This window comes from Bidens hawaiensis, unplaced genomic scaffold (assembly GCF_021521415.1).
Source record: "Bidens hawaiensis isolate Kalapana, Puna unplaced genomic scaffold, B.hawaiensis_p1.1 tig00040697_1, whole genome shotgun sequence".
NCBI lineage: Eukaryota > Viridiplantae > Streptophyta > Magnoliopsida > Asterales > Asteraceae > Bidens > Bidens hawaiensis.
In genome coordinates this window covers 24758-37669 of record NW_027505676.1, presented here as the reverse complement: position 1 = coordinate 37669, position 12912 = coordinate 24758, and the positions used below count along the sequence as shown (strand labels likewise).

Sequence of the window (12912 nt, the reverse complement as noted above, 5' to 3'; positions counted from 1 at the left end):
GGGCCAATGACGACACAAGTGGCTGGACTCTAATTTATTATTACTTTTTTTATGCATATGTGAAAGAGCCTTAACCAACATAACTGAACAAATGAGACATATGTCCATTTTTGTTTATATATTTAACGAAACAAACAAAAAACTTTTTTTATATTAATTTGTTTATTAAATAAACAAACTTCTCACCGAAGGGTTCATTAACAGTTCGCTACACGTTCGTTTCGTTTAGTGGCCTACCAAATATTATACTTTTGAAGGAAATCTAAGGATGCATGAAAACTGATCTCACATATTATAACATGATTTTTCATGTGCATAAAATATAAAGGAATGGCTTGAGTTTCTCTTATCTTTTTCTTTATCTTGGATTGATTTGAAGGTGGTTTCAGGAATGGTTACTTTACACACAGACAAACACACAGGGTGTCTCAGAAGAGGACCATAGATTCCAAGGTAGTCCATCATGTCCACAAGTTTTCCTTTGGAAACAAGTGTAGATCGTATCCTCTTTTCTTTTCTTCTTTCTAGGACCACTCTCATCTTACTAACTTCAAATTTTTTTTACTTTCTGTTGTTTTTACCATTAGGGTAAAAAGCTTTTTAATTTTAACTATACCCTTGATCAAGACCATCTACCGACACATGATTACATGTTGTTTGAAAGTGATTAGATAATTAGTTGAATGAACCTAGAGAACGACAATTCAAGTCTGGTGTGATTCTTAATGTGTGAGTTATAAGTAGGTGTTTGCACATGTTCGAAAGTAATTATTGTAATTGAATAATCGAAATCAAATAATTAGTTGAATGAAACCAGAGAACGACAATTCGAGTGTGGTAGATCTGAATGAAACTAGAAATTGCTTTTGTAACATTGTAATTTGAAACAAAATGTATTGAATCTCATACCTATTGTAATTGTGTGTATTTATTATTTTATTTTCTGTAATTTAAAAGCAGGAAAAAATGAAGTTATTTTAACACACTTTAACCAATTATAGATATAGATCAAAACATCCTAAGTAACTCCTTGTTTTGGTTTCCAAAGAAATTTAAAGCTGTCTCCTTTTCCTTGACCCATGATTCCTAAAAACAGAACAATGTACAACCATAGCTGTACAATGTACAAGTCTCTGTAGCAGAAAAGACATACCAACAATTTAATCTCAAGTAAATTAAAAGGTATTATTGTTGGTTGATGATGCATGGTACTTTATGAATTTATGATCATCATCATTCATATCCCCTTTTATATCTCATCCCCCCCGCCCCCCAACTCACCCCCCCCCCCCCCCCCCTCATCATTTCCATCTTACTTGAATTAACATACCACCCACAATTATTATGATTTCTACCAGGCATATTAGATGCATAAACTTATATGTTTGTATATAATATCCTGACTACACTGCCACTGTTGTACCATAGTTGTGTGATCAATGCTTACATGTCAGTGTATTTTAAATCTAATCTATTGACGCTATCAATTTGTTGTTTCAGACGGTCTTGAATATCGGGCCGGTTGTTTGAATCATTAAAACATCTCTACGTGCTATTTACTAAATAGTAATGGTGTCCTCTAAGGCATGTCTTGTGTAATGGTACTATCGGGTTACCTAGAGCTTTTAGTGATGAACGCGTGAACCAAAATTGGCGGTGAGCCATTGACGGGTCACATTTGTAAAATCAGATAGACCCAAATTAAGGTTAAACAGGGTTTTGTGTAGTAAAAAACCCGATATAGAGGTGTTTATTTGGATCACTTTATTTTTGAACTTAATAATCTTGTTAAATAAACAAGTCCCACTAAGCTTAGTTAATGACTACATATATGAGTAAGCACAATCCCTCACCAACAATTTTTTAATCACGCGTTGTAGATAATTGAAAACCCGATTCATAAAACAAATCTCGTTTAAGGATGATAATTGTCATTCACCAAGACCGTGCACACTTTCCAATACATAAGAGCTTTTGATCGGAAGGAGGATCCGTTTCAATTGATGTAAACTAACCTCGAAACGATGCTTCATTTCGGGTGCTTAAACTTTCAATTAACAAAAATCAAGCTGCTTGGAGCATTGTTTTAAAGATAAATTTTACATCAACCAACTCGTATCATCCTTTCGATCAAAACCCTAAACATTATTTTTAAATTCGAAAAAAACTCAACAATGTTAAGATTATTTTTTTTAACAAGTGTACAATAAAACCAAATAGTGTGAAAGGTGACAATAAGATGTGAAATCATGAAAGGCCAACATGAGTTTAATAAATCCAGTTTTTCTAAATATAAAAAAATTTATTTGAAACAGTTGGTGGGGTATCTACTATCCGGTATAGATGAGCTCGGTACCGTATGGGTACCGAAAATCCCGATCCTGAAAATTGCAAATTCTTGGTACCGGTATTAAAATATTCGGTTTGGTATGGTATCGGTACCGGTATTGAAGGTAAAAATTCGAGAAATACCGGTACCGTACCAATCCCGAAACTCAAAACTTTGGTACTAATTCGATACCGATACCAATACTGAATCTGCTAATCCCTACTGTCCAATTACAAGGATGAGCTCGGGCACCGGTATTCGAGAAATACAGGTGCCGTACCGATACCAAAAACTCAAAACTTACTACCGAAAACGCTAATACTATAAATCATGAATTTAGTGAAACATTTGAAAATCTAAAAGGCTATAAATATACAAGTAGCCTAAACCCAAAGGGCTTAAAGAAATTTGACCTTACATGTATCATCATCACTTTATGATACATACAACCTTGAAATCTTCTTCTCTCTCATCTTCTTTCACCTTGTGCCAATTTCCCCTCAGATCTAACCAATGACGTCATCATTCCCAGAAGAGGTGTTAGAACACGTGCTGTCCTTCCTACCATCCCAAACCGACCGCAACGCGGTGTCGTTGGTGTGCAAGGCGTGGTACGAGGCGGACCGCTGGTGCCGGAAACGAATATTCGTCGGCAACTGTTACGCCGTAAACCCTAGGATCCTAATTAGGCGCTTTCCGGAGGTGAAGTCCGTGGAGTTGAAAGGCAAACCGCACTTTGCCGACTTTAATTTGGTCCCCGAAGGGTGGGGAGCCTATGCCTACCCGTGGATCCTTGAGTTGGGCCGGGCCTACCCGTCCTTGGAGGAGATTAGACTGAAGAGGATGGTGGTTACCGATGACTCTCTCAAGATGGTTGCTAACTCGTTTAATAACTTTAAGGTCTTGGTGTTGTCCTCTTGTGAGGGCTTTAGTACCCATGGACTTGCCGCCATTGCAGCTAATTGCAGGTCATAAGTCTTCTATTTATTATATCGCTCCAATTAAGTCCCAACAATTGTTACATATGCACACCTTCGTCATAAGTTACATTATTATTATTATGTGATTTTTGTGTTTGATTGGATTATTTAATTCTGTGTTTGTAGGACTATTGGTACTTATCTTCTGCAATTTAAGTTGTCAACAATGGTGGATTTATTTTGATTGCAGCATTGCTTTTTTAATATTATCCAATAAAATCTCATCTATTTCTGGGCCAAATTTAGGGTTAGTAGAAGGTTTATATGTAAAAACCAACATAAGGAATTAGGAATGCAGAAATTATGAAAGGATTGTTTGATAAATAAGTATCTCGGTTGCTGCATGTCGACAGAAGTCTAGATTTTTGTTTCCCGCCTCTCTATCCTATTAAATAATCTCAGATTTGTGCTGATAGTTTATTAAAACTTACCAATTCATAGAAGATTTCAGTTATATACTTAGGGTGTGTTTGGGATTTTGCTTATTTAAGTGAAAAATGACTTTTTGTTAAAGCAACTTATTAACTTATGAATTTTTTAAAGGAAGTTTTAAAAAAATGTTTGATTAGCTTATGTGTTGGGGAAAACCAAAATGACTAAAAAGGACACTCTTTTTTAAAAGGAGTGTAATGGGTTTTGAGGGTTATAGGGGTGTAATAGGTAAATCAAACTCATTAAGTTAATAAGTTACAAATTCCTAACTTTTCAAAACCCCTTTATTTTGCCTTCTCCATTAGTTAAAGTCCATAAGGCCTTATGGTTTGCAAACACCTTATACACCTTATTAACTTTTCAAAAAGTTTATAAGTTATAAGTTGATGAAAATAAGGAATCCCAAACACCCCCTTATTGTTAAAGCTTCATTATTTGTAATATATAATTCTTATATCTTCATTATTTTTTGTTTCTGATGTGGTTTAATAGTAATGATAGTAATATACAAGCTATCATGTGTGTATACTCTTTTATTATTGCAATGAATATGACTTGATTTTAGTTTCAATCTGTTTATACACTTTCTTTATTAATGCTTTTCATCTCATTTTCATTAACAGAAATTTGCGAGTACTCGATTTACGCGAGTGTGAAGTTGAAGACCTAAGTGGACATTGGCTGAGTCACTTCCCCGACTCATTCACCTCACTCGAATCTCTTAACATGGCTTGTTTGGGTTCTGAGGTTAGTTTCTCAGCCCTAGAAAGGTTAGTTGCCAGGTCACCCAACTTGAAAACCCTTAAACTAAGTCGCACCGTACCCCTCGAGAAGCTATCTACACTCTTGCAAAGGGCCTCACAGCTTGTTGACTTTGGAACCGGTGCTTACTCAGCTGAATTCCGACCAGATGTTTATTCAAGTCTAGCAGACGCTCTTTCAGCATGCAAGAATCTTAAAAGCTTATCGGGTTTTTGGGATGTGACTCCCGCTTATCTTCCGGTTATAAACACCGTGTGTTCTCAGCTTACGTCTTTGAATTTGAGCTATGCAACTACACAAAGTCCTGATCTTACCAAGATTGTTAGTCAGTGTTATAATCTGCAACGACTTGTGGTTAGTTATAATGCTCATCCCGTTATATATGGACGCGTAAACGAACCGAATGAACACGATCAAAGCTTGTTTATGTTTGTTTATTGAACTTTAAGTGAACAAAAGAACATGAACACTTAAATGAACAGATTTTCTATTTAGTGTCCGTTCATTAATAAAATAAACATGTTCATGTTAGATTATGTTCGTTCGTTAATATTCTAAAACGCTTCACGAACATAAATGAGCAAACATAAACAAACATGACTTAAACGTGAGTATTCAAATTAAAGTCTAAAATACCATCATAACTACATCAAACATTTCTAAACTAAACAAATATATCTAAACAAGGGTTTTAAAATATGAAAATTTCAACAAATGCAACATATGGTTCAAAAGTCAACAATATGTTAAAAGATTGTACCATATGTTTTGAATGCTGTAATTACTTATAACTCTTAAAATTATGTAAACGTATCTTTCAAACTAACAAAAAATGTACTTACAGGTGTTAGATTACATAGAAGACACGGGCCTAAAAGCAGTTTCAATATCCTGTAAAGATCTAAGAGAGCTAGTCGTATTTCCATCTGACCCGTTTATTGGTGAGGTGGATGTACAGTTAACCGAACATGGGCTCGTTGCAGTTTCACAAGGCTGTTCAAAACTCCACTCAATCCTATACTTCTGTCGCCAAATGTCCAACTCAGCACTAATCCAAATATCCAAAAACCGCCCGAACCTAACCTGCTTCCGCTTATGCATCATCGAACCGCGCGCCCCCGATTACCAAACACTCGAACCATTAGACACCGGGTTCGGTTCCATTGTTCAAAACTGCAAACACCTCACACGCCTCTCAATGTCGGGCCTTCTAACCGACCGGGTGTTCGAATACATCGGGACTTACGCGAAAAACCTCGATATGCTTTCAATAGCGTTTGCAGGGGACAGTGATTTAGGTTTACATTATGTGTTATCCGGGTGCGATCGCTTAAGGAAGTTGGAGATCCGAGATTGTCCGTTTGGTGATAAAGCTTTGTTGGCTAACGCTTCAAAGTTGGAGAGAATGCGATCTCTTTGGATGTCTTCATGTTTGGTTAGTTTCGGCGCGTGTAAACTGCTTGGTCAGAAAATGCCCGGGTTAAACGTTGAAGTTATCGATGAACGGGAAAATGTAAACTCGATACCCGAATACGCGCCTGTTGAAAGGGTTTATATTTATAGGACGGTTTCGGGTCAACGATTTGACGCCCCGGATTTTGTACGAATAATGGGTAAAGATAAAGATGACGTGTACAATCTTTCTTGAGGTATGTGTACATATTGCATTTTATATTATCTGATTTATGAATTAAATATATAAAAAATGGATTTTTTACATATAATAACAAGTTACAGTTACTTGCTAGAAATTGAAACCAACATGATCAATCCATTTAGCTTAACGGGTCGTGTTTGTGTCAGTTTGCTTGTGTTAATTTGTCTGGTTGATTTCTTTTAACTCATTTATTTTTTGAATGTGTTATATAAGTATTTTATGCCAAAATTTGAAGGTCAAAAGAGAAACGAGTAAAGTGTCAAAATCATCCCTAAGGTTTGGTCAAAAATGCGATTTTCATCCAAATAGTTTCTTTTTTGCAACTGGACCGTTGAGGTTTCTCATTTCTTGCCAATAACGTCCAAATCACCAAGCCTGTTAGTTTTTTAATGTGAAATGAAGGGTAAAACCGTCTGTTCAATATTATTGATTATTTTATTTACTTTTTTCCCACTTATATTATAAATTCTTTTTAATCCCTGTACGCGACCCTTCTTTTCCCCAAACAATTCCTTATATCCACAATTCCGGTGAGCATCAATCGATTTACATTTGGGCAAATCAGAGAAACCAAAATCCAGACGGCAGATCTGAAAGTGTTAGCATGCTTGAAGTTTGCTATCGATTGGGGCAACAACACAACGTAGATATGTGGTTGCTTGAGGTAATGAAGCAAGCTTGTTGTGAAACAAGATCGTAATCGAACTAGGGTGTTGGTGAGAATCAGTGATGAGGGCTGCCCTGGAGATACCTCCTTGTAGCAGTGATTAAGATGCAAACTCTTTCCAGGAGAGCATCAGACGGCGACAGATGGTGGTGTTGATTGTTTGTTTTGAGAGATGGTGATGGTTTAGGTGTGGGGCGAGCAGTGTTGGTGGTATCTCAGACGGATAGGCAGTGAGTGAAGGATGACGTGGGCTTGGCGGCGTGCTGGTTGTGTGGTGTCTGGTCGTGTTGGTGAGCGGATGGTGTTGACGAACTGATGATAGTGGAGGACTCAAGAATGAGATCTGATGCAATTTAAGAGTTTAATGGCATTAAAATTGTATATATATTAATTTAACATAATTTAATTGTAAATTGCATACATTAGTACCTTTTATGTTTATTTCTTTTAGTTTAAAATACTAAAATAAACTAATATGTAAAAAGACCTAAATACCCCTTAACGATAAAAAAAATTTGGACGGCATTGGCAAGAATTTGGAAACCTCAATGGCCTAGCTGCAAAAAAGAAACTATTTGGACGAAAGTCGCTTATTTGACCAAACCTCTAGGACGATTTTGGCACTTTGTGCTACAAGGAATAATAACCATAATTTGTATATAAACATTTTCTTTTGTAAAATGTCATTTTGAAGTATTAATATGCAAAAAAAAGTTTATGACTATAAGGTAATTGTTTAATGTAAAATGCAATTTAAATTATTATTATTATTTTGTAAAATGTAATTTTAATGTACTTTTTGTAAAATGAATTTATCACTATAATTTAATTGCTTTATAAATTTGTGTGTTCCGGCTTATGTAAAATTTTCTGGGTCGGACGAACACTACTGATTTGGCACCCGTAATTTCATTCGATCATTTTTTTACCTTTTCTATAAAATTTTAAAATTCAATAGATTTCACCATTTTTAGTTCAAAGTTTTATTATTATTTCTAAAACCTGAAACATTACAATGTGGTTATATTTGCCAAAAACCAAAAGTTGGCTACTATTTTTGGTAATTTTTGTCTTCGGTGTGTAATGCAAGTATATTGGTATTTATACACTACATTTGACGTTTGAATCGGTTTTATGGTACTTAGGTTCTCAAATAAAGGATTGAAGATGCTGCTGCGTTCTGATTTTGGTACATTTAGATCGTGATGCTGCATTCAGTCTTGGAGTTTGTAGAATGTATTTGTAGTTTATTTTTAATAAAAATTCTTGTAACAACATAATGTTTGTAATCAAATTTATCTCATTAAACCCAAATCACTTGAATGGGCATGCCATATATTTTATTTATATGGTGGGTGTCTTGATTGTTTTCTTGGCTTTAAAAATTTGTATTTAGGTCCAGAATGTCGAGCCGAGTGCTTGTGCTTCAGGTACATGCTACTTTAAAGCACAATCAGATAAGCTTTTTGTATAACTAAAAGCTGCGTCTTGTAAATAATATTGCTTTTTCTGATGAACATCATAAAAATTTAACATACTAACCATTTTATACTCGATTAAGTCATTTAACAATTTTTTTTTGCATGTTTAAGTCATTCTAAAAACAGAAAGTTGTGATTTTTTTTATTTCGAAACTACTCCAAACTGATACATCTAGTTGTTTTGTTTATACATTTATAGTTTTTTTTTTCTTGTATTATAGTTTTTTTAAAACAATTGGATGACCGGTTTCAAATTATTTTAAAAAAATCCATGACTTTATTTCTATAATCCTGGGAAAACAGGGGTTGAATGAGTAAAAACGGAAAGATGTATTGTGGATAAAGGTAATCAACTACAAACCAAAAGCTTTATATGTTGTATTGGATGATGATATCCACTCCTTTATGCATCCATCATCATCATCATCATCATCATGCACATCACCACTTTGGTGGGATGGTAAAGGCTTTGGCCTTTGGGTGAGAGGTCCAGGGTTCAATTCCTGGCATTGGCGGTATAATGTAAATAGTAGGAGGAAAGCTTGAACATTCAAAAAAAAAAAAAAAAATCATCATGCACATGTTTTTCATTCCTCATCATTTCCTTGTTCAGTTTTAACTTTTAATTATGATTTCCACAACCTATTCTTCAATTCTCTGGTTCAGATTTTACCATCAAGTAGATGCTCATTATAGTCAATTGTCTGAATGACTAGCTTGCTTTTTTAAAAAGTTAAGAATACAAGGTTTAATGTAGCTTACCTTTTAACAAGATGCCACCTTGAATGTTTAAGATGATCCAAGTCAAGTGTCAAGACATACTAGGGTGAATAGAGTCTATATGAACTGAACTTAGGCTTGATTCGATAGTTTGATGACTCATCTTCAAATGAATTAGTTGGTCAGTGGAATAGCCTTGTCTCATTCAAAAGCACCAAGGGGTAGTGGAGTGCGGTATTGTCGTCCTTTGTCACCCAAAATCCAAGCCATTTATCGCCCACTATGCATAGTCTAATAACTTATACACTTTTGTGTGCACACGTCACACTATAACAACTATACCGAGTTCACACAAGGACGAGTAAATATTTGAAAACATAGATGAACACATTTTTCATTAGCTTTTACGCTTTTCGATCTCAATTTTTTACAGATGTGCATCTGATACTAGGTTGCAGCAAATCAGTAAATTCATAGACAATTGTTTAGAATCAAATGACTTGCAATACAACAAACATTGGTCTTCTATGAAAAGTTTTCTTTCACTCATCAATGCATTAGAATATTCTAAGTAAATAAAACATGACATGGTTAGGGTTCTTTTTCTATATATTCAGGCACAGCATTATTTCCTTAAAAGAAAGAACTGCTTGGGAATTTCTTGACCCGGCCGACTCGTTGGAAGGAAGGTCAATACTCAAACCAACTGACATTTTGGTCTTTGAATGGCCGGCAAGGAAACACCCATGTAGATATAACAAGGGTTTCCCCTCTAGTGCGTTTGGGAGTACAGCTTTCACAGTAGGTCAGACTGCATTAAGAGCCGCTTCATGCAAAGTGGTCAAACACAAAAAAAAAATGCATTTTATAACGCCATTTGCATTTGATACTTTTGTTCTCCTCGCTTAGGCTGTAACGATATAACGCCAATATCTATGAACATAATTTTTAAACGACTTAGTATTACTATCCTGGTATCCGAAAAGGGCTAGCGACATTCCGATAAGTATTTTAGCTGTCTAAGTTTTCAACTAGATAAAAAAACAAAATAAATCAACAGATCTTATCAATGTGGCCGTTTGAGTAACAAGACAGGGCCAAAAGAGGCATGTCTAACGGGAGATCAAAATCCTTAAATTATATTACACAAGCATTAAAATTTAAGGAGAATAAATTGATTACTGTGAACTTTTAGAACCTTGAATGGTCTGCAACAGATGTTCAATCCTGTACTTCATAACGGGCTGACCCGATCTCGTTCTTTTAAGCATCTTTTCCTTCTGGGCTTTGCGCTGGGCCTGGGCCTTTTCTTTTTCTTCTCTTTTGAATTTAATCATAGCCTCTTTCTCCATTCTCGCCTTTTCATCTTCCTCCTGCTTCTGCAAGAAATTAACAAGAAATGAAGAACGCGTAACATGAAGATCTATATATATACCAAGGACGCCAAAAATTGAAGCTAGGAGATGAGTAGGGAAAGCCATTGTTGATGGGATGATGAAGCTCTATTGGTAGGTTTATTGTGTGTATGCTTGAAAGAAAGGAGCTTATGGAAGAACTTAACTAGATCAACATACTTATAGGTCTTTTGAAAGGCAAGAAAATGGAATTTGGTGTGCTTTCACATGTGTATTGTTTTACTTAATTTTAATATTTATTTTTTGGATTAACTAATTAGTATCACATTACTTGTGATTTCAATTGTAAAGTTATATGCAAAAACAAAATGAAGTAAGTTCATGATTTTGACAACTAATTTAATACAGAATGATTTTTGAGTTATTCATGTCAGCAAAAATAAGAAGTGTGAGAAGACATAATTAATTGAGATGTGTCAAGTGGGGGTTAAAGAAAAAAATATATAAAAGTAATAGCACATATTTTCTATCTTCATATGTAAGTCACATGTTAATTCCCCCATTATTTTAAAACGTCTGTAACTTTTCAAATGATATTTTTAAAAAAATTCACATAATAACAAGCGTTTTTATCTTTAATATGAGTATGATTTTATTATATAAAAATTAAAACAAAAATTACGTCATTGTGTTTTTTTTTACCATTGTGTCTTTTTCGTCATTATGTAATCCTGTTTGTCATTGTGTTTTTTTCGTCATTGTGTCTTTCAACTTATCATTGTTTTTTTTAATGCTAATAACACCCCTATGTAATAATATGTAAATATAATGAAAATACCAACAAATTATCTAATACTTAAAACACAACGATGAATACATATTATACAATAACCTGAAACGTAAAACACAATGATAAATACATATAACACAATGACCTAAAACTTAAGACACAATGACAAATACATATAACACAATAACTTGAACGTAAGACACAATGGTGAATACATATAACATAATGACTTGAAATGTAAGACACAATGGAAGCTATACATTACACAATGACTTGAACGTAATACACAATGAACATCATACTATTTTTCTCAAATTAAGTGAATGTCACATGTCAATTCTGAACAAAAGACAATGAACGCATTACACAATGATAAGTAGAAAGACAAATGTTGAGCACAAAGGCACAATGATGTAATCTTTGTTTTAATTTTTATCTTTAATGTGAGTACCAATTAAAAAAACACAATGACCAAAATCTATAATACAATGCATAGAAAAACCTAATTAAAAAACGTAATGAACAGCCAATAACACAATATAAAAAAAAAACCTACCATTTTTTATTTTATTTTTATGTAACAATATGAATTCATATTAAAGATAAAAAATGCTTGTTATTATGGTGGAATTTTTTTTTAAATGTCATATGAAAAACTTATTGACGTTTTAAAAATGATGGGAGAATTAACATTTGCCTTACATGTGGAGAGAGAAAGCCATCATAACTCATAAGTGAGTTATTACCTTAATGCTCTTCTGATCAATTTTTATTTTTAAATTAATCTCCGTCATTTAAATTTAAAATCAATGAATTGAATTCATTCTCATCCTTCTCATTTTTGTTATACTTTGTATTTTAACCTTATCCTATAGAATGATTATAGTATATTTATATATTTTTTAAAAAGAATAAATAGTCGACTTGATATACAATTTAATAGATAAAATAAATATATGTCTAAATATATATTTTAATAAAAATATTGTGAATTGTTAGTTATAAAAATATAACTATAATAATAACGTATTTATTGTTAATTTTAAGGATAGATGTTAGGTTAAATATATTGTAATTATTTTGGTCCAACAACATGAGGTTGATGGTTGAGGCTTGAGATCTTTAAGATCTCAGGTTCGAAAACTGACTCAAGGGGTTTTTTTCACAGTGGTGGATTACCATCTTGATGGTGATCTTAGGTGAGTCAAACATGAATCGTCAGAATTAGTGTAAACGATTGGCATCCGAAAAAACTCACTTAGGTATTGAGGGTAGATGCGTAAAAGTAAACTAGGGTTGTACGTTTAATTTAGTGAATTTCCCGTATATGCATAAAAATTCAAAAAATTATTTGATTGATAACTCAATTTTTAAGTGTATAGATGGTTCATAATCTTCTTATGGAAGATCATATGGAGTATGAGTTGTATTGAATGCTTTTTATCCGGTTAATTGTAACTTTAACACTACACGACATTTTACTGAATATAAGAAACGCGGTACACATGGGTTATCACAATATAAAAGTTCACATTCATTTTGTCACGGCGAACTTATTTTGGTAATTATGACTTACTCTCATCGAAACCATGATCTAAATCATTGCATTCCTATTAAAGCTACTCAAGAAACATTTTATGCTTAGGTCAGGCAATGAATATGAACATAGAATACTGAAAGAAAATACATACCGAGACACGTGAAAAACTTTCTTTTATTATCATTATAAAGGAAAGGCG

General features: G+C 33.7%; 1 protein-coding gene across 1 annotated transcript; it reads left to right on the top strand.

Annotated features, from left to right (window-relative positions):
- Positions 1–2842: 2842 nt before the first annotated feature.
- LOC143614685 (protein TRANSPORT INHIBITOR RESPONSE 1-like) lies at positions 2843–8158 on the top strand. Its single transcript, XM_077088048.1, has 4 exons — positions 2843–3297; positions 4365–4857; positions 5348–6152; positions 7973–8158. The coding sequence occupies exons 1-3, from the start codon at positions 2843–2845 to the stop codon at positions 6149–6151; spliced, it is 1752 nt and encodes a 583-aa protein (XP_076944163.1). The 3' UTR covers position 6152; positions 7973–8158.
- Positions 8159–12912: the final 4754 nt, after the last annotated feature.

Excerpts from the sequence above, each read along its gene's own strand:
- LOC143614685 (XM_077088048.1), top strand. The coding sequence starts at position 2,843 with ATGACGTCATCATTCCCAGAAGAGGTGTTAGAACACGTGCTGTCCTTC. Across the intron at positions 3,298-4,364 it reads GCCATTGCAGCTAATTGCAG|AAATTTGCGAGTACTCGATT; the intron begins GTCATAAGTCTT and ends TTTCATTAACAG. Across the intron at positions 4,858-5,347 it reads ATAATCTGCAACGACTTGTG|GTGTTAGATTACATAGAAGA; the intron begins GTTAGTTATAAT and ends ATGTACTTACAG.